Here is a 19,452-nt window from a genome sequence, read left to right as displayed (position 1 = left end):
GAGGGTCTGTGCAGGTGAATGGGGATTGTGGGCACCTGGGTTATGTGCCAGCTCCCTCTTCTGCTGTGGGAGTCAAGCCTGAAGGCACTGGCACACCCCCAGAGGCGCTTGAGGCAATCTTTCCCTTCCTGCTCACCGTTGAGTTCAGCTGGGTGAGGGGGAAGGCCATCAGTGGGTGGAGGGCAAGGGGGTCATATCAGTGCTAGCAAGTGCAAGGGTTGAGAACATGGGCATCTCCCAAAGTTGCCCCTGCACGCTTCAGAGGTTGGCAGTTGGATCAATTTCCTGGCATCCTGATGTCACCGGTGGGCCCCATCCCATCAAGGACAATGGGAGTCTTGGCGCCGACTCGGCAGGGTTGGAAGGGGCCACAGGGAGGCTGGGGCACCTGGCTAGTCAGGGTCTGTGTCTGAAGCAACAGTTAAATGCCCCAAAGCTGGCTGGGGGTGGGGGTGGGGGGGAAGAATCACAGGGCAGAGAGCAGGAGAGCTGCCAGGCCTCGTTGGGAATGGGAGCATCTCTCTGGAATGGGACTCAGGGCAGTCTCCTTGCAACTCCTGGATTCTGCCCCATGGCAACTCAAATCTGGTATGAGTGGCAGTGTCTCTGGGCCCAGTCCAGCTTTGTGGCCTGTAGCGGTGCAAGTTGTATACATGGTGCATGGAGCAAAGTAGTGAAACTTGCACCAATTTGTTCACAAAACCAGTGTAATTTGCATGCTGAGAGGATGGATGGGAGGGAATCGAAGAAAAGCAGCACCCAGGAGAATGCTAGACAAAGCAACCCACTCCTTTCCTTATCTCGGCTCTTCTCATTAGCAGACATCCACGCCAAGGCACAGGAGAGATTCCCCTCCTTTTTTACACCCACGGAATGCCATCTGCTTGGAGTGTCCCTGCTTTCCCACGCCCGTCCCGAGTGCCTTACCCCACCAGAAACCTCGCCATGGAATCTGGGCTTGAAGCCTGCATCAGGGCTGCCCCGAAGACAGCCGGTGTTGTGATCTGTTCTTTGCCTGGGGACTTGAATCCAGCTCCTAGTCATATAACACCCCAGCCTCCTGAAGCCTGTATATGTTCATTGCCTTTCTCCTAACTCGCCCCAGCTCCTTTCCCCATAGGCCATCAGCAGACCAGTCCCTGGTATGTAGAGTTGGGAGGTTTGGGGCTGTTTACTCCATGTCTGTTTTCGGGAAGAAAGGCAAGTGGCCAAGGCCTTGTGACGGAGGTTGCTGATGCTGGTCTTGTTCATTCAACCCTGCCATTCATCCTTGCAGACCTACAACACCAACGCCCAAGTGCCAGACAGTGCAGGCACCGCCACCGCTTATCTCTGCGGGGTGAAGGCCAACGAGGGGACGGTGGGTGTGAGCGCAGCCGTGACCCGCGCTCAGTGCAATACCACAGCGGGCAATGAGGTCACATCGATTCTCAAGTGGGCGAAGGAAGCAGGTGAGCAAGTGGGCAGGGCTGTAAGGCATCATGTGTGATACAGACCAGCTGTCTGGGCTGGGCCAGCAGCCAGAGTGGAGGGTGGGCAGGACAGGGGCATGGCCAGGATAAGTTGATTCATTTTATGGATTCTTTGTTTCCGACATTCCTGTCCCTTAGAGCAGGACTTCCTGGATGTGCTCCCCTTCCAAAGAAGGGTTGGGGAAAAAACATCCCCAACCTCAGAAACAACTGACGTGCCGAGGACACCTGAACCAAAGCAATGTGAAGTTTCATCCTAAACTAATGGACAGTGTCCCCTTCCACGTATCAGTTGAAAAGAAATACCTGGGACATTTTCCCCAGCAAAATCCCCATCTCCTGTCTGTTCTGGGCATATCCTACAGTGCCCCCTTTAGGGCTGTGGCTAGAAAACCTGTCCCTCCAACATGACGGTGAGAAAGGGGAAAATGATCGGCGGAGGGTGTACTGCATGATAGCATCCCAGAATGCTTTGTGGTGGTCTCTCCTACGCGGGTGTCAATACAGCATGGTTACACTCAGAGATCGGGATCAGGCCTTTTATAGTTCTAACCACATATCACGCTCCCCACTCACTCATCCAACTGTTAACCCCTTCTCTCCTGCTGCAGGCAAGTCTGTGGGCATCGTAACCACCACACGGGTAAACCACGCCACTCCCAGTGCTGCCTATGCCCACTCTGCTAACAGGGACTGGTATTCTGATAACGAGATGCCCCCGGAAGCCATCCAGCAGGGCTGCAAAGATATCGCCCAACAGCTCTTTGACAACATCCCAGACATCGAGGTAGAGTGTGGAGAAAAGCAGAGTCGGTGGATGAATAGCATTATATTCCTGCGGTCGGGGAGGAATGACTTGGGGGGCTGGGTATAATATGGTGAGGGCTGGTATCCGTGGGAGCTAGCATTGATTAGATTATGAAATTGTAACACAGGTAAAATGTGTTCTGCAACCCCAGTTGGTGGCTGGGCCACATAGAAAGAAACAACCTGCTGCTGCTGCCAGTTAATGGAGTTCCTCCTTTAGCACAAGAGGTAGAAGAATGTTCTGCAGTGCTGGAGGTTGTGGGTTCATACCCTGCTGCATACCCATGGGGGGCTGTTAGAAAATTCTGTTGCTTGGGCAACTTTCAAACCGGACTGGACAAAACACAATTATTGGGGGGTGGATTAGGTAACCTCCTAGGCCTCTTGCCTCTCAGGGGGTGAACCCCTGCCTGCACTCAGCTCTGCCGGGGGTGGGGCTGACAAAGCTGGGGAGTCCTCAGCCAGCTCTGGGGGGAAGGGACTCTGCCATCTCTCCTGCTACTCCAAGCCAGACCAGTGCGTATCAGGTGCTGCCTGCTGTAACATGTACGTGGAGGCCAAGGGCTTGGACCACGCCCCCAAGCTGGGATACCCCGGGGGGCAGGGGTAGTCTGACCACTCACTGCCCAACCATGTGCCAGTGCTCAGGAAGATGCTGGGAGGGAGCCCTGCCCTGCTCTGGCTGAGGTACCCTAGGCTACCTGCCATACCTGTCCAGCAGAGGGCAGGATTAGGCCTATGGCTTTATGAAAGTTAGAAGGGTTGGCTGGTCAGTTTGGATCAACACCCAGAAATGTGGCTACTTCTGCTAGGCTTCAGATGTCTGGAACAGGGTTTGTCATGAGAGGCAGCATGGTGCAATAGGAAGGGCGCCATCCTGGCAGGTAGCAAACTTTGGCTCTGCTCCCTGCTCTGCCATTGACTTGCTGAACTGGGGCAAGGCTATCAGTGAGGGTGATGCAGGGTATTGCCCCTTATAGTGATAGTAAAGAACTGTTTCTGTTCTGTACTTGGGCTTTTCCCAGCTGGATTTGTATATTACCTGACCACTGGTGTAATATAATCACTGGCAGTCTCTCTCTCTCTCTCTCTCTCTCTCTCTCTCTCTCTCTCTCTCTCTCTCTCTCCAGAGAGAGACTAACAAACTATGGCAACTGAAAAACATTCCTCTGTATACTTGAATCTTGGCTTGCTTTTACTTTGGACCTTGGAGAGTTCACTTAAATCTTCTTGTCACTCAAGTCGTGTCAGCATTGTGTACTTTGGAGCTGTGCAATATGTCAGAGCAAATCGGGGGGGAGGGGTGACCAACTGGTTGTCAGTTTTAGAATTAGGAGTTCTGGAACTTCCCTGACCCCCTCTCAAAAAAATTATTTCACTTTCTACCCTTGATTCCTGGGGAAAAGCAGAGTCTATGAAAATATGGGATAAACTTGTAGTAGGGTCAGATTAGTGGGAAGAAAAGATGGTGATCTGCTAAGCTCTGCCCATGTGAATTATCAAAATGAGACATTGCTTGCAGTAGATTATGCACATACTTATGTTTGTTTGCCAATAGCTGGGAATGGGCGACAGAGGATGGATCACTTGATTACCTGTTCTATTCATTCCCTCTGAAGCACCTGGCATTGATCACTGTCGGAAGACAGGATACTGGGCTAGATGGACCTTGGTCTGGCCCAGTATGGCTGTTCTTGTTCTTGTGCTGGATGACCTTGAGGAAGACCATTCCCCTATCTGTGCCTCAGTTTCCCCACCTGTAAAACAAGGATAATGGCCGTTTCCTACCGTGGCAAAACGCTTTGAGATCTCTGCATGGAAAGTGCTGTATGTGACTGTGCTACACTGCCTTGATAGCCCTTGCCCCAGTTCAGCCCCTCCAATCCCAACTCCGCCTGCGAAGGAGAGGCTCTGCAAAAATAATAAGAAACACTAAAATTATTTGCACTTCTTCACCCTCCGTGGCTGGATTTGGACGAAGGTTAGGTTGGCTTTTACCTTATCCAAACCAGCGTGCCTTGCCCTAATGGCGTCGAAGGGCTTATCTACACGGCAGCGCAGTGCAGAGTATGGGGAGTGTGAATTGTAGAGTGCGCTAACGTGTCATGTTTTAACTGCGCCATGTAGAACCTGCTGGTGTGAACTGAAAGGTACCTAATGCACCTTGATGTAGTCCCATTTCAAACAGCTGCCATATAGACAAGCCCTAAGAGACCAGGTTGATTTCAGTGGCTTTCGTAAAACAGGCTGAAGGAGAAGACCCTGGCAGCAACGGGGTGTGTTCCAATCTGGGCAGGACTCCCTTGCCACATTACCTTCCTCTGAGAGTGATTAGTTTATTTGTATTGTGGTAGTGCCTAGACCCAGGATTCCAGTGCAACAGAATATAAGCTGGTCCCTGACAATCCAAGTTAATATCTACATCTTGCTCTGTCTTTGGTGTCCCGCTGTGGGGGTTAATAGAATCATAGAATATCAGGGTTGGAAGGGACCTCAGGAGGTATCTAGTCCAACCCCCTGCTCAAAGCAGGACCAATCCCCAGACAGATTTTTGCCTCAGATCCCTAGGTGGCCCCCTCACAGATTGAACTCACAACCCTGAGTTTAGCAGACCAATGCTCAAACCACTGAGCTAGCCCTCTTGTTTGGAGGGGGGAGGGGGGGCAGGGCTGGGGTGAGGAAATTGGGAGCAACATGGGAAAAGTACCACCTAAGCCTCCCCAAAACGCCATGAGCGCTACACTTATTAGTCAAATGAGCTGTGTGTCTCACCCTCGGACCCACTGTGGTGTGCCACGATGGCTTAGGAAGCAAGAAAGGAGCGAAGGGAAGCCTGACTAGGCCCCACACAGCAATCCAAGGAACACTGACAATTAAAGGCTTTCAGATTAATAACACAGGATCAACTGACTTATCTGGGCTCTGAGAAAACTGCCTGCTTTGCAGACACTGCTCTGCATAATGGTGGAGCTCACCCATCACAGAGTTACCCCTAGGCTGTGTGCTGGCTCTGCTCTACCCAACTTGCCTTCCTCTGGCAGCAATATTGCTAGCAAGGTGGTATCTGGTGGGGCTGTCTCTTGGCCTGGGGTCCCAGGCAGTTAGTGTGGCAGAAGGGGGGATCCAACAGCCATCTAGCAGAGGCAAATATTGCAAGCTGGGCTCAATCAGGGACTGTGGCAAGTGAAAGGAGTTGGCTGAGAATTCAGCTCGACATGGTGCTGGTCACCCTCCATCCCCAATAAGCTTGGCGTGTCTCAGAATCGGGCCCTAGTGAAGTAGTCCTGGAGCATCAGCAGAACAACGATGTCCTTCCCAGAGCTTCCAGCTTTGCTTCCGTGTGGATTAATAGCTGGTGTCTGCTGCTTCCCAGGGAGCATTTGGGATCCACCAGCCTGTCCTGGGCTAATGGCTCCTTCCCTGATGGCAAAGGCGTGAAGTGATTGTGTGAGTCTTTGGCAATGAAAATGGCAGGAACTGAGTGGGAAGAAAGGGAATGTTCTTGGGGATCTGCCAGCCTTCTTTGTGACTCTTAATAAAGCAAATGTCAATGCTGGTGCCTGGAGGGCTGGTGTGGGCTACCTGGGTCCCCTCCTGAAAGGCTAAGAGGGGGTGGTGGGCCATCCACGGGGCCACCTGGAGGGGGGGATAGAAGGCTACCTCTGCTCTCAAAAGGAACATTGGAAGCTAGGCCTGTGGGAGTACCCGCATGAGAAGGGCTGTTTCTCGGCAGGGCTCATAGCTTGGATGTGTCCCATGATATGTAGGGTTACCATAGGTCCGTTTTTTCCCGGACATGTCCGGCTTTTCGGCAATCAAACCCCCATCCGGGGGGAACTGCCAAAAAGCCGAACATGTCTGGGAAAATGCCGGCCGGGCACTTCCCCTCCTGCGGCTGCTCTGCTCCTCCCCTGACTCTTCGGCTCTGTTTAAGAGCCGAGCTGCCCGAGCGCTATGGGCTTCAGGCAGCCCCCTTGCCTCCGGACCCCAGCCGCCGGCCGGGCACTTCCCCTCCCGGGCTCCAGCAGAGCAGGGTCCGGAGGCATGGGGGCTGCCCGAAGCCGGTAGCGCTCGGGCAGCTCGGCTCTTAAACAGAGCCGAAGAGTCAGGGGAGGAGCAGAGCCTCTGGCCGTGGCGGCTCTGCTCCTCCCCTGACTCTTTGGCTCTGTTTAAGAGCCGAGCGCTACGGACTTTGGGCAGCCCCCATACCTCCGGACCCTGCGCCGCCGGAGCCCGGGAGGGGAAGTGCCCGGCTGGGGGCGCAGGGTCCGGAGGCATAGGGGCTGCCCGAAGCCCAAGCGCTATCGGCTTCACGGTTTGCCGGGCAGCCTCCAGACCCTGCGCCCCCGGCTGGGCGCTTCCCCTCCCGGGCTCCAGCTGCGCTGGGGAAGCGCCGGTCGGGGGCGCAGGGTCTGGTGGCTGCCCGGCAAACCGTGAAGCCGGTAGCGCTCAGGCAGCCCTTTTTGCGTGGCTGGGAGTGGGAGGGAGGAGGGGCGGAGTTAGGGCGGGCTGGGGGTGGGGAAGGGGTGGGGCCAGGGCCCCGTGGAGGGTCCTCTTTTTTTCTTTGTTAAATATGGTAACCCTAATGATATGGGCCTTCATCTCTGTAAGCTCGGGTGCTGGTGTGGGGTATTTCAAGATAAAGGGTGTCTGGGCCAGGGGTCTGTAACTGCAAGGGCATCAAAGCAACTTAGAAACTTCATTACAACCTCTGATCTTGGGCACTCTCATCTGTCAGGATCACAAAGGCACTGGCTTTTCAGCAAGATGGCCGTCTCTGCCACTCGGCTCAGCAAAATGGCTGCCTTTTTGCTTCAACTCCGAAGTGGTAGATAGGGGAACAAGGAGGAAGCCACAGCCTCCAACTGGTGCCAATGCCAGGGGCCTATGTGACACTTATGCCTTTTGGAGGATTCACTCTCTGTCCCATTGCTTGAACATCTCAGTGAGGAGACTGTCAGAACTGGCTGGCTGGATTTGGCTGGTCTGAGGCTTCTGGGGACAGTTGCTGGTGCTTCCAAATGAAGGCTTTGTCTCAGATTCTGAGCACTGATCAGTCCCCTTTGTTGCCCTTGGGTACAGGGCGATGAGGGGATCTGGGCCTTTCCACAGTGATCTACGCCTCTGTCATCTCCGGATTGGATTATTATGTACTAGGAACTCTCTCTCCACATTGGTCTGACAAAACCCTGGTCTGTTGACCTTCAGGGATCATGGGATCCATCTGTTCTCTCAAGCCCTTTCACAGGGACCAGAATTTGGCCCTAAATGCAAGACCTGTTCATGCAGAAGTAGGAGTGTCAATGCACAGTGTCAAGGTTCCTTCCCCACACTGAACTTCAGGGTACAGATGTAGGGACCTGCATGAAAACCTCTAAGCTTCTCTACCAGCTTAGATCTACTTTTGCTGCCACCACTCCCAGTGTGCTAACTCCCTTCTCTGGGTAGCCTTGAGAGACTCCTCCACCAATTCCCTGGTGAACACTGATCCAAAACCCCTTGGATCTTAAAACAAGGAGGAATCAATCAGGTTCTTAAAAAGAAGGCTTTTAATTAAAGAAAGAAAGGTAAAAATCATCTCTGTAAAATCAGGATGGAAAATAACTTTACAGGGTAAGCAAACTTAAAGAGCCCAGAGGAACCCCCTCTAGCCTTAGGTTCAAAGTTACAGCAAACAGAGATAAACACTCTAGCAAAAGGAACATTTACAAGTTGAGAAAACAAAGATAAACTAACACGCCTTGCCTGGCTGTTACTTACAAATTTGAAATATGAGAGACTTGTTCAGAAAGATTTGGAGAGCCTGGATTGATGTCTGGTCCCTCTTAGTCCCAAGAGCGAACAACTCCCAAAACAAAGAGCACAAACAAAAGCCTTCCCCCCCCCACCAAGATTTGAAAGTATCTTGTCCCCTTATTGGTCCTTTTGGTCAGGTGTCAGCCAGGTTACCTGAGCTTCTTAACCCTTTACAGGGAAAAGGATTTTGGAGTCTCTGGCCAGGAGGAATTATACTATTGTACACAGGAGAGCTGTTACCCTTCCCTTTTAGTTATGACATGCCCCCCAAATCACAGATAGTGTTGGACAGCCGGTTCCACACTGGCTGTGATTTCTTCCTGGAGCTCTAGGAGAAAACAGTCAATAAGACACATACCCCTTTAGACATACTACTGATTATATAAAAACTAACTGTCCTGCATTCCAAGAACAATTTTTAACCAGTTCATTCTGGGAAACTTTCAAGGGAGAGTGCATCAGCTACTCTGTTAGAATCTCCTGAAATGTGTTGTATTTCAAAATCAAAATCTTGGAGAGCTAAACTCCACCGAAGAAGCTTTTTGTTGTTCCCCTTGGCGGTATGAAGCCACTGTAGCGCAGCATAGTCGGTTTGTAGTTGGAAACGTCGTCCCCAAACGTATGGGCGTAGCATTCCCTTTCGCTGGTTGACCAGTGGCTTTCCCTCTGACAGTTTCTTGCTGAGAAACACGACAGGATGGAATTCTTGATCCGGTCCTTTCTGCATTAAAACTGCTTCCACACCACGCTCGGGCGCATCTGTGGTTACTAGGAGCTGTTTGTCAAAGTCTGGGGCCCTTAGCACAGGGTCAGACATGAGTGTCGCCTTAAGCTGGTTAAAGGCCTTCTGACACTCATCAGTCCACTGAACTGCATTTGGGTGTTTCTTTTTGGTTAGGTCTGTCAGTGGGGTGGCAATTTGGCTGTAGTGTGGTACAAATCGCCTATAATTTCTGGCCAAGCCTAAGAAGGATTGGACTCGTTTCTTTGACTTTGGGACAGGCCACTTTTGGATAGCATCCACTTTGGCCTGTAGGAGGTTGATAGTTCCTTGACCCACCTGATGTCCAAGGTAAGTCACTCTGTTTAGGCCTATTTGACACTTTTTAGCCTTAACAGTTAGTCCTGCCTGCCTGATGCGCTCGAAGACTTTTTCCAGGTGCTCCAGGTGTTCTGCCCATGAATCAGAAAAAATGGCCACATCATCGAGGTAGGGAGAATCTGCAGTTGCCAATCCTGCTAGGAGACCATCTACAAGCCTTTGGAAGGTGGTGGGTGCATTTCGCAGCCCGAAAGGGAGCACCTTAAATTCATACACCCCTGCCTGGATGACGAAGGCTGACCTTTCCTTGGCAGATTCATCTAGCGGTACTTGCCAGTACCCCTTGGTTAAGTGTAAGGTAGAGATGAATTGGGCATGTCCCAATTTCTCCAATAGTTCATCTGTGCGTGGCATTTGATAGTTGTCAGGACGAGTTACAGCATTTAACTTACGGTAGTCCACGCAAAAGCGTATTTCCCCATCTGGTTTGGGAACTAGAACCACTGGAGATGCCCATGTACTCTTAGAGGGGCGGATTATACCCATCTGTAGCATGTCCTGGATCTCCCTTGGTATAGCAGTTTGGGCATGAGGTGACTCCTGGTAGGGTGGGGTTCTAATTGGGTGAGCATTACCTGTGTCAATGGAGTGGTATGCCCGTTCGGTCCATCCTGGGGTGGCTGAGAACATCAGCGCAAAGCTAGTGCACAGCTTCTTGATCTGCTGCCGCCATCCAAGGGTCGCAGAGAGGTTCACCTCTTCCACGCCACCGTCACTTTTTCCTTCGTAGTAGACACCTTCAGGCCACTCAGTGTCATCTGTTCCCTGGGCTGTAAACTGGGAAACCTTTAATTCTCTGGAATAAAAGGGCTTAAGAGAATTAACATGGTATACCTTAGGCTTTATGTTGGAGGTGGGGGATGCTATGAGATAGTTAACAGCTCCTAGGCGCTCCTGGACTGTGAATGGTCCTTCCCATGACGCTTCCATTTTATGGGCCTGGAGCGCCTTTAAGACCATGACTTGGTCTCCTACTTTGAAGGTTTCAGAGTAGCAGCCGTGTTAGTCTATATCCGCAAAAAGAACAGGAGTACTTGTGGCACCTTAGAGACTAACAAATTTATTAGAGCATAAGCTTTCGTGGACTACAGCCCACTTCTTTGGATGCATATAGAGTGGAATAAATATTGAGGATATATATATATATATATATATATACACACACATACAGAGAGCATGAACAGGTGGGAGTTGTCTTACCAACTCTGAGAGGCTAATTAAGTAAGAGGGAAAAAAAAATACTTTTGAAGTGATAATCAAGCTAGCCCAGTACAGACCGTTTGATAAGAAGTGTGAGAATACTTACAAGGGGAGATAGATTCAATGTTTGTAATGGCTCAGCCATTCCCAGTCCTTATTCAATCCTGAGTTGATTGTATCTAGTTTGCATATCAATTCCAGCTCAGCAGTCTCTCGTTAGAGTCTGTTTTTGAAGTTTTTCTGTTGTAAGATAGCCACCCGCAGGTCTGACATTGAATGACCAGACAGGTTAAAGTGTTCTCCCACTGGTTTTTGAGTATTATGATTCCTGATGTCAGATTTGTGTCCATTAATTCTTTTGCGTAGAGACTGTCCGGTTTGGCCAATGTACATGGCAGAGGGGCATTGCTGGCACATGATGGCATATATCACATTGGTAGATGTGCAGGTGAACGAGCCCCTGATGGTATGGCTGATGTGATTAGGTCCTATGATGATGTCACTTGAATAGGTATGTGGACAGAGTTGGCATCGGGCTTTGTTACAAGGATAGGTTCCTGGGTCAGTGGTTTTGTTCAATGATGTGTGGTTGCTGGTGAGTATCTGCTTTAGGTTGGGGGGTTGTCTGTAAGCGAGGACAGGTCTGTCTCCCAAGATCTGAGAAAGTAAAGGATCATCTTTCAGGATAGGTTGTAGATATCTGATGATGCGCTGGAGAGGTTTTAGTTGGGGGCTGAAGGTGACAGCTAGTGGTGTTCTGTTATTTTCTTTGTTGGGCCTGTCTTGTAGGAGGTGACTTCTGGGTACTTGTCTGGCTCTGTCAATCTGTTTTTTCACTTCAGCAGGTGGGTATTGTAGTTTTAAGTGCTTGATAGAGATCTTGTAGGTGCTTGTCTCTATCTGAGGGATTGGAGCAAATGCGGTTGTATCTTAGAGCTTGACTGTAGACAATGGATTGTGTGGTGTGTCCTGGATGGAAGCTGGAGGCATGTAGGTAAGTGTAGCGGTCAGTAGGTTTTCGGTATAGGGTGGTATTTATGTGACCATCGCTTATTAGCACAGTAGTGTCCAGGAAATGGACCGCTTGTGTGGATTGATCTAGGCTGAGGTTGATGGTGGGATGGAAATTATTAAAATCATGGTGAAATTTCTCAAGGGCTTCTTTTCCATGGGTCCAGATGATGAAGATGTCATCAATGTAGCGCTCACAGATCTTGGGAGACAGACCTGTCCTCGCTTACAGACAACCCCCCAACCTAAAGCAAATACTCACCAGCAACCACACATCATTGAACAAAACCACTGACCCAGGAACCTATCCTTGTAACAAAGCCCGATGCCAACTCTGTCCACATACCTATTCAAGTGACATCATCATAGGACCTAATCACATCAGCCATACCATCAGGGGCTCGTTCACCTGCACATCTACCAATGTGATATATGCCATCATGTGCCAGCAATGCCCCTCTGCCATGTACATTGGCCAAACCGGACAGTCTCTACGCAAAAGAATTAATGGACACAAATCTGACATCAGGAATCATAATACTCAAAAACCAGTGGGAGAACACTTTAACCTGTCTGGTCATTCAATGACAGACCTGCGGATGGCTATATTACAACAGAAAACCTTCAAAAACAGACTCTAACGAGAGACTGCTGAGCTGGAATTGATATGCAAACTAGATACAATCAACTCAGGATTGAATAAGGACTGGGAATGGCTGAGCCATTACAAACATTGAATCTATCTCCCCTTGTAAGTATTCTCACACTTCTTATCAAACTGTCTGTACTGGGCTAGCTTGATTATCACTTCAAAAGATTTTTTTCTCTTACTTAATTGGCCTCTCAGAGTTGGTAAGACAACTCCCACCTGTTTATGCTCTCTGTATGTGTGTGTGTATATATATATCTCCTCAATATTTATTCCACTCTACATGCATCCGAAGAAGTGGGCTGTAGTCCACGAAAGCTTATGCTCTAATAAATTTGTTAGTCTCTAAGGTGCCACAAGTACTCCTGTTCTACTTTGAAGGATCGTTCTCTGGAATGTTTATCATACCAGGCCTTTTGTTCTTCCTGAGCATCATTACGTTTTCTTTAGCAAGGGCTAAAGAGTGTCAGAGGGTGCTTTGTAGGTTGCTTACAAAGTCTAGAATGTTAGTTCCTGGAGAAGGCGTAAACCTCTCCCGTTGCTGCTTCACCAACTGTAATGGCCCCTTAACCTCGCGGCCATACACATTTTCAAATGGTGAAAACCCTAAACTGGGATGTGGTACAGCCCCATAGGCAAAAAGCAACTGCTGCAACACTAGGTCCCAATCATTGGAGTGTTCATTTATGAATTTACGTATCATGGCCCCCAAAGTTCCATTAAACCTCTCCACCAGGCCATTGGTTTGATGGTGGTAAGGGGTGGCAACCAAGTGATTCACCCCATGAGCTTCCCACAGGCTTTTCATGGTCCCTGCCAGGAAATTAGTTCCCAAATCTGTAAGGATGTCGGAGGGCCAATCTACCCTGGCAAAAATGTCTGCTAACGCCTGGCACACACTTTTTTAGCCCTGGTGTTGCTTAGAGCTACTCTTCTGGCCATCGGGTAGGAAAATCCATGAAAGTCAGTATGTACAGCTTTCCTCTGGGTGTCTTCTTTGGGAAAGGACCCAGAATATCCACAGCTACTTGCTGAAATGGGACCTCAATTATGGGGAGTGGCTGGAGAGGGGCTTTGACCTGGTTTTGGGGCTTTCCCACTCGTTGGCACACCTCACAAGACCAGACGTAATTAGTAACGTCCTTGCCCATTCCCTCCCAGTGGAAGGACTCCCCCAACCGGTCTTTGGTTCTGTTCACCCCAGAATGGCCACTGGGATGATCATGGGCTAAGCTCAAGAGCTTTACCTGGCACTTAGTGGGAACTACCAACTGTCTTTGAGGATGCCAGTCTTCCTGGTGTCCACCAGAAAGAGTCTCCTTGTATAAAAGTCCTTGTTCTACAACAAACCGGGATCGGTTAGAAGAGCTGAGAGGCGATGGGGTGCTCCGCGCCGCCACCCAAGCTTTCTGAAGGCTGTCATCTACTTCCTGCTCGGCCTGGAACTGTTCCCTTGATGCTGGAGACATCAGTTCCTCCTTGGATTGTGGACTTGGGCTTGGTCCCTCAGGAAGCGAGGCAGGTGATGGGGTTGTTTCCGTTGACTGTGAACCGCTGTCCGCTGGTGCACTGTGTGGTATTTCAGGTTCTGGCTGAGCCTCTTGGGTAGGGTTATCTGCTTTTTCTGCCAGTTCAGGCTCGCTGGTGCCCTCTGGCGTTGGAGTTGTAGACGGGTTTGCAAGCGCTGGACTCAGTGCTGGCAATGGTTCTGGTGCTGGGTGCGTTGCCAGTTTCAGTTCTGGGACTGGCTTTGGCTGGGTCCCTGGGATTGGATCCACTACGGCTGTTGCAGTCGTTTGCAGGGGATCCGGTTCCACCACCTCTGTCTGGGTCTCTGATAACACAGACGGGGCCCTGGTGGATGGCTCAGGGACAGGGATGAGGGTGCAAGCTTGCTTAGCCTGGCTGCAGGTGACCATTCCCACCCTCTTGGCTAGAGTCACATGGTTGGCCAAGTCTTCCCCCAGTAGCATGGGGATGGGATAATTGTCATAGACTGCAAAAGTCCACATTCCTGACCAGCCCTTGTACAGGACAGGCAACTTGGCTGTAGGCAAGGTTAAAGAGTGATATGAAGGGTTGAATTGTCACCGGAGCCTCTGGGTTGATGAGTTTGGGGTCCACTAGGGATTGGTGGATAGTCGACACTTGTGCCCCAGTGTCCCTCCACGCGATATCCTTCTTTCCGCCCACTCTCAAGGTTTCCCTTCCCTTCCGAGGGTATTTGAGAGGCATCTGGGCCTGGGGATCTTTAGTGTGATTGTGGTGTAATGAACTGTAATCGGTTGGGGTTCTTGGGGCAGTGGGCCTTTATATGTCCCAGTTCATTACATTTAAAACATCGCCCTGCTAAGGTATCACCGGGGCGAGGATGGTTGGTGGAGACTGGTGTGGTGGGGTGAGAAGGCGTCTGGGGTTTTCCTTGGGATGTCTGTGGGGCCTTGGGTTGCCCCCGGTGATAGGGTTTTGTTTCGGGTTGCCCCTTCTGATATTCGCCCCAACTGCCTGTAGTTTTTTTCTTTTCTGCCACCTCCGCCCATTTGGCTCCAATCTCCCCTGCCTTGGTTACAGTTTTGGGTTTCCTATCTAGGATGTACCTTTCTATTTCCTCAGGAACAACCTCTAAGAACTGCTCCATTTTCACTAGGAAAGACAGATCTTCCAGAGATTTAACACTTGCTCTTGATATCCAGGCATCACAATTTTTTTTCAATGTGGTAGGCACGTCGGGTAACGTCTGGTTTCTACCTTAGGGCTCTGAACCACCGACGGGCATGCTCGGGTGTTATCCCCATTCTGATTCTGGCCTTGTTTTTAAAAAGTTCATAACTGTTCATGTGTTCTTTAGGCATTTCAGCCGCCACTTCTGCTAAGGGTCCACTGAGCTGCGGCCTCAGCTCTACCATGCACTGGTCTGTAGAGATGCTGTACCCAAAGCAGGCCCTTTCAAAATTTTCTAAGAAGGCCTCAGTATCATCGCCTGCCTTGTAGGTGGGGAATTTTCTGGGATGGGAAGCAGTACCTGGAGAGGGGTTGCTAGGGTTGGCTGGTATTTGCTGCCTAGCCCTTACCAACTCCAGTTCATGCTTCCTTTCTTTTTCTCTCTCCTCCCTCTCTTTCTTTCCTCTCCATCTTTTTCTTTCTGCTCCATAGCTCTCTCAGCAGCTTCTTTCTTGAGTTTTTTTAATCCGAGAAGTCTCTGATGTTTCTTTTCATTTTCTTCTGCTTCTAGTCTGGCCAGTTCTAGTTTGTTAGCTGCTTCACTGGTAGTCATTTTCTGGCTTTCTTGTGCTGGGCCACACCCCTCTACAGTTCACTGAAACTGAGATGCACTCAGCTCAGGGCTGCTTAGGTAACAGAGACTTTCTAACTAGCTATACCCAAGAGGCAGAAAGGAGAGAAAAAACAATCAGCTTGTAAATTCCTTTTGCTGTCTGCTTGCTCAGTTTGAAACCTTCTCTTAACAAAGACCCTTGTTAAAAAAACTTAACACCTCTGCCTTCAGGCAAGGAGAGATAAGATATGCATCTACCTTCAGCTCTGCTTTCTAAGCAGCTAGAAAGGAGAAAAAAAATCTTACTGGCTTTTGGTTTAAAATGATCCCACCGCTCTGCCACCATGTCAAGGTTCCTTCCTCACTCTGAACTTCAGGGTACAGATGTAGGGACCTGCATGAAAACCTCTAAGCTTCTCTACCAGCTTAGATCTGCTTTTGCTGCCACCACTCCCAATGTGCTAACTCCCTTCCCTGGGTAGCCTTGGGAGACACTCTTCCACCAATTCCCTGATGAACACCGATCGAAACCCCTTGGATCTTAAAACAAGGAGAAATCAATCAGGTTCTTAAAAACAAGGCTTTAATTAAAGAAAGAAAGAAATGTACAAATCATCTCTGTAAAATCAGGATGGAAAATAACTTTACAGGGTAAGCAAACTTAAAGAGCCCAGAGGAACCCCCTCTAGCCTTAGGTTCAAAGTTACAGCAAACAGAGATGAAACACTCTAGCAAAAGGAACATTTACAAGTTGAGAAAACAAAGGTAAACTAACACGCCTTGCCTGGCTGTTACTTACAAGTTTGAAATATGAGAGACTTGTTCAGAAAGATTTGGAGAGCCTGGATTGATGTCTGGTCCCTCTTAGTCCCAAGAGCGAACAACTCCCAAAACAAAGAGCACAAACAAAAGCCTTCCCCCCCACCAAGATTTGAAAGTATCTTGTCCCCTTATTGGTCCTTTTGGTCAGGTGTCAGCCAGGTTACCTGAGCTTCTTAACCCTTCACAGGTAAAAGGATTTTGGTGTCTCTGGCCAGGAAGGGTTATAGTATTGTACACAGGAAGGCTGTTACCCTTCCCTTTTAGTTATGACACACAGTCTCTTCTGACAGTGGCGTGCTTCTACTGTAGGAGAAATAGTCCCGCAGCGCATACGAGGTGTAGAGGTAGGCGTCAGGATGCGTTATTGAGAAGCACCTGTCTATAGGAAATTGCAGAACAGCTTTTTGACAGAGGGTAGACAGGCTTGGACAGAAAACCTTCAAATCCAGCTAATCATTCATCTGCATTCCAGGTTCAAGGCAGGAGAAACCACGATAAACATTATGCAAAGCTGCTGTCAACGAGCTCTTGTTTACAAACTCTCCTCTCACTATGGCATTGGGCTGGAGCAAAGAGCGGCCCCTGCTCGATCACTTTCACCACTTCCTACTGCACGTGGGCCTAACAGTGGCCTGGCTGCCTGAGCAAGTGAGACCTGAGTTACTGTGGCACGTATGAGTAAGGCAGGGCCTATCTTTCTGTTCTGTGTTTGTACAGCACCTAGCACAGTGGGGTCCTGCTCCATGGCTGGGCTATTACACAAATAATTACTAATTTTGGCACCTAGATGGTAACTGGGCTCTTCTGCAAATCTGGCCCAAAGTGGCTGCCAGTCTTTTCAGGCAGCAGAGGCCTCAGACATAATGTAGACACAGAAAACAGAAGTGTAAGAGTTACGTAGCTAAATCCGCCTGTGGTGGAGATTTGAGTTCAGGCTGGATCTAATTTTATCCCGAATGGTGGTCTCAGTGTTACAGGCATAAGAACTCTTTGCACCACCGAGAAAAACACACGTCAGAAGCAGGAAACGAGTAGTCTGATTTCCAGTAACATATGGACCCTGTGGATTTTGTTTCATGTTCCCATTAGCATTACAGTGGAGTGGAGATGGGGGCTGAACCCAAATGCTGGATCCCAGCACCCCTGGAAAATCTTGGCAGCTTGGATCTGTCCCAGATTTTGTGGTCTGGGATTGAATTGGCTTTCTTCTTTGGAAGAAACCACTTTCCTGACAGCTTGTGAAAGGCTGTAATTCTGGGCTGCCGAAAGACTGGGGGGAGAAGGGAGAAAGAAATGGTGAGTAATAAGAAGTCGTCTCCCAGGCTGACCTTCAGATCGCAACTGGCACTAGAAGTAAAGGGCCATGCTCTGGTGCCCATTGATTCCCTGATGCCACAGAACACACTCTGCCACCACAGAGGTCTAGCTACTGGTGTGGCCGCTCAATGTGCTTTTTGCCAACGAGGCCACAAAATCATTAAGTGTCTTATGGGCACGGAAAGAAAGGACGGGAAAATTAAAGGGAGGCATCAAGTCGGCCGGGGCAGCTGTAGTGGAGCAGGTACCTGCCACAGTGGCATAGTCTCATTAATGCAGCCCTTGTGCAAAAAATAAAATAAAATCAGCCCTTCTAGTTTCCACCCCTTGCCAATACCAGGCTGTGGAATCCAGCAGAAATGTTCTCTGGTGCCAGTCCTGTAAATCAATATCCCTCTTTGCTTCAAAATAACCCCAAATCAAACAGCCAAGCCTGTTAGTTTGTGGTTTAACGAGCACGTGTTTTATTATTTTAACTCTGGCCTGGGTGGGAAATAATTACACGGGGGCAGCAGGCTTTTTTCCCTTAATATTTTTGCTGTTGATTTTGCAGCTTTACAGGTCACCTTCTGAGAAGGGAAATCTGTGCCTGGGCTAAAAATAATAATGAGCAAATAAAAACACCTTCAAAGCAAATGCCCAGAGATGTGGCTCAGGTGCAGCATTGGATTTGTGGTCTGAGGTGCTAGCCAGTCAGACCTGTTCAGATCCAGGGCTCTGCTCTGGGCCCATAGAATCATAGAATATCCGGGTTGGAAGAGACCTCAGGAGGTCATCTAGTCCAACCCCCTGCTCAAAGCAGGACCAACCCCAACTAAATCATCCCAGCCAGGGCTTTGCAAGCCGGACCTTAAAAACCTCTAAGGAGATTCCATCACCTCCCTAGGTAACCCATTCCAGTGCTTCACCACCCTCCTAGTGAAATAGTGTTTCCTAATATCCAACCTAGACCTCCCCCACTGCAACTTGAGACCATTACTCCTTGTTCTGTCATCTGTCACCACTGAGAACAGCCTAGCTCCATCCTCTTTGGAACCCCCCTTCAGGTAGTTGAAGGCTGCTATTCACCCCCCCACACTCTTCTCTTCTGCAGACTAAATAACCCCAATTCCCTCAGCCTCTCCTCATAAGTCATGTGCCCCAGCCTCCATATCATTTTTGTTGCCCTCTGCTGGACTCTCTCCAATTTGTCCACATCCTTTCTGTAGTGGGGGGGCCCAAAACTGGACGCAGTACTCCAGCTGTGGCCTCACCAGTGCCGAATAGAGGGAAATAATCATTTCCCTCGATCTGCTGGCAATGCTCCTACTAATGTAGCCCAATATCCTGTTAGCCTTCTTGGCAACAAGGGCACACTGCTGACTCGTATCCAGCTTCTCGTCCACTGTAACCCCAGGTCCTTTTCTGCAGAACTGCCAATTAGCCAGTCGGTCTCAAGCCTGTAGCGGTGCATGGGATTCTTCCTTCCTAAGTGCAGGACTTTGCACTTGTCTTTGTTGAACCTCATCAGATTTCTTTTGACCCAATCCTCCAATTTGTCTAGGTCACTCTGGACCCTATCCCTACCCCCTAGCTTAGTGTCATCTGCAAACTTGTTGAGGGTGCAATCCATCCCATCATCCAGATCAGGGGCGGGCAAACTTTTTGGCCTGAGGGACGCATCGTGGCCCGCTCCTCCCCCATCCACCCACCCCACTCCTGCCCCAGCCAACTCCCCTGTTCCCTGACTGTCCCCCTGGAACCCCTGCCCCAGCCAACTCCCCTGTTCCCTGACTGTCCCCCTGGAACCCCTGCCCCAGCCAACCTCCTCTTCTCCCTGTCCCCTGACTGCCCCCAGAAACCCTGCCCCTGACTGCCCCCCACCTCCCCATCCAACCCCCCCCCTCTTTCCTGACTGCCCCCCCAGGACCCCTGCCCCCATTCAACCCCCCTGTTCCCTGCCCTCTGACCGCCCCAACCCCATCCACACCCCCACCTCCTGACCACCACCTCAAACTCCCCT

At 49.9% G+C, this 19,452-nt stretch overlaps 1 protein-coding gene across 5 annotated transcripts in view; it reads left to right on the top strand.

Annotated features, from left to right (window-relative positions):
* The window catches only part of ALPL (alkaline phosphatase, biomineralization associated), a 99,223-nt gene that overhangs the window by 58,733 nt on the left and 21,038 nt on the right, over positions 1-19,452 (top strand). For all 5 annotated transcript variants that reach the window (XM_042856259.2, XM_005281714.5, XM_065574849.1 and 2 more), the window contains 2 exons: positions 1,277-1,451; positions 2,084-2,259. In XM_042856259.2, coding sequence (XP_042712193.1) covers positions 1,277-1,451; positions 2,084-2,259 — 351 coding nt within the window. The remainder of the gene's footprint in view (positions 1-1,276; positions 1,452-2,083; positions 2,260-19,452) is intronic.

This window comes from Chrysemys picta, chromosome 21, assembly GCF_011386835.1.
Source record: "Chrysemys picta bellii isolate R12L10 chromosome 21, ASM1138683v2, whole genome shotgun sequence".
NCBI classification, from domain to species: domain Eukaryota; kingdom Metazoa; phylum Chordata; order Testudines; family Emydidae; genus Chrysemys; species Chrysemys picta.
This window is presented reverse-complemented; position numbering and strand designations above follow the sequence as displayed.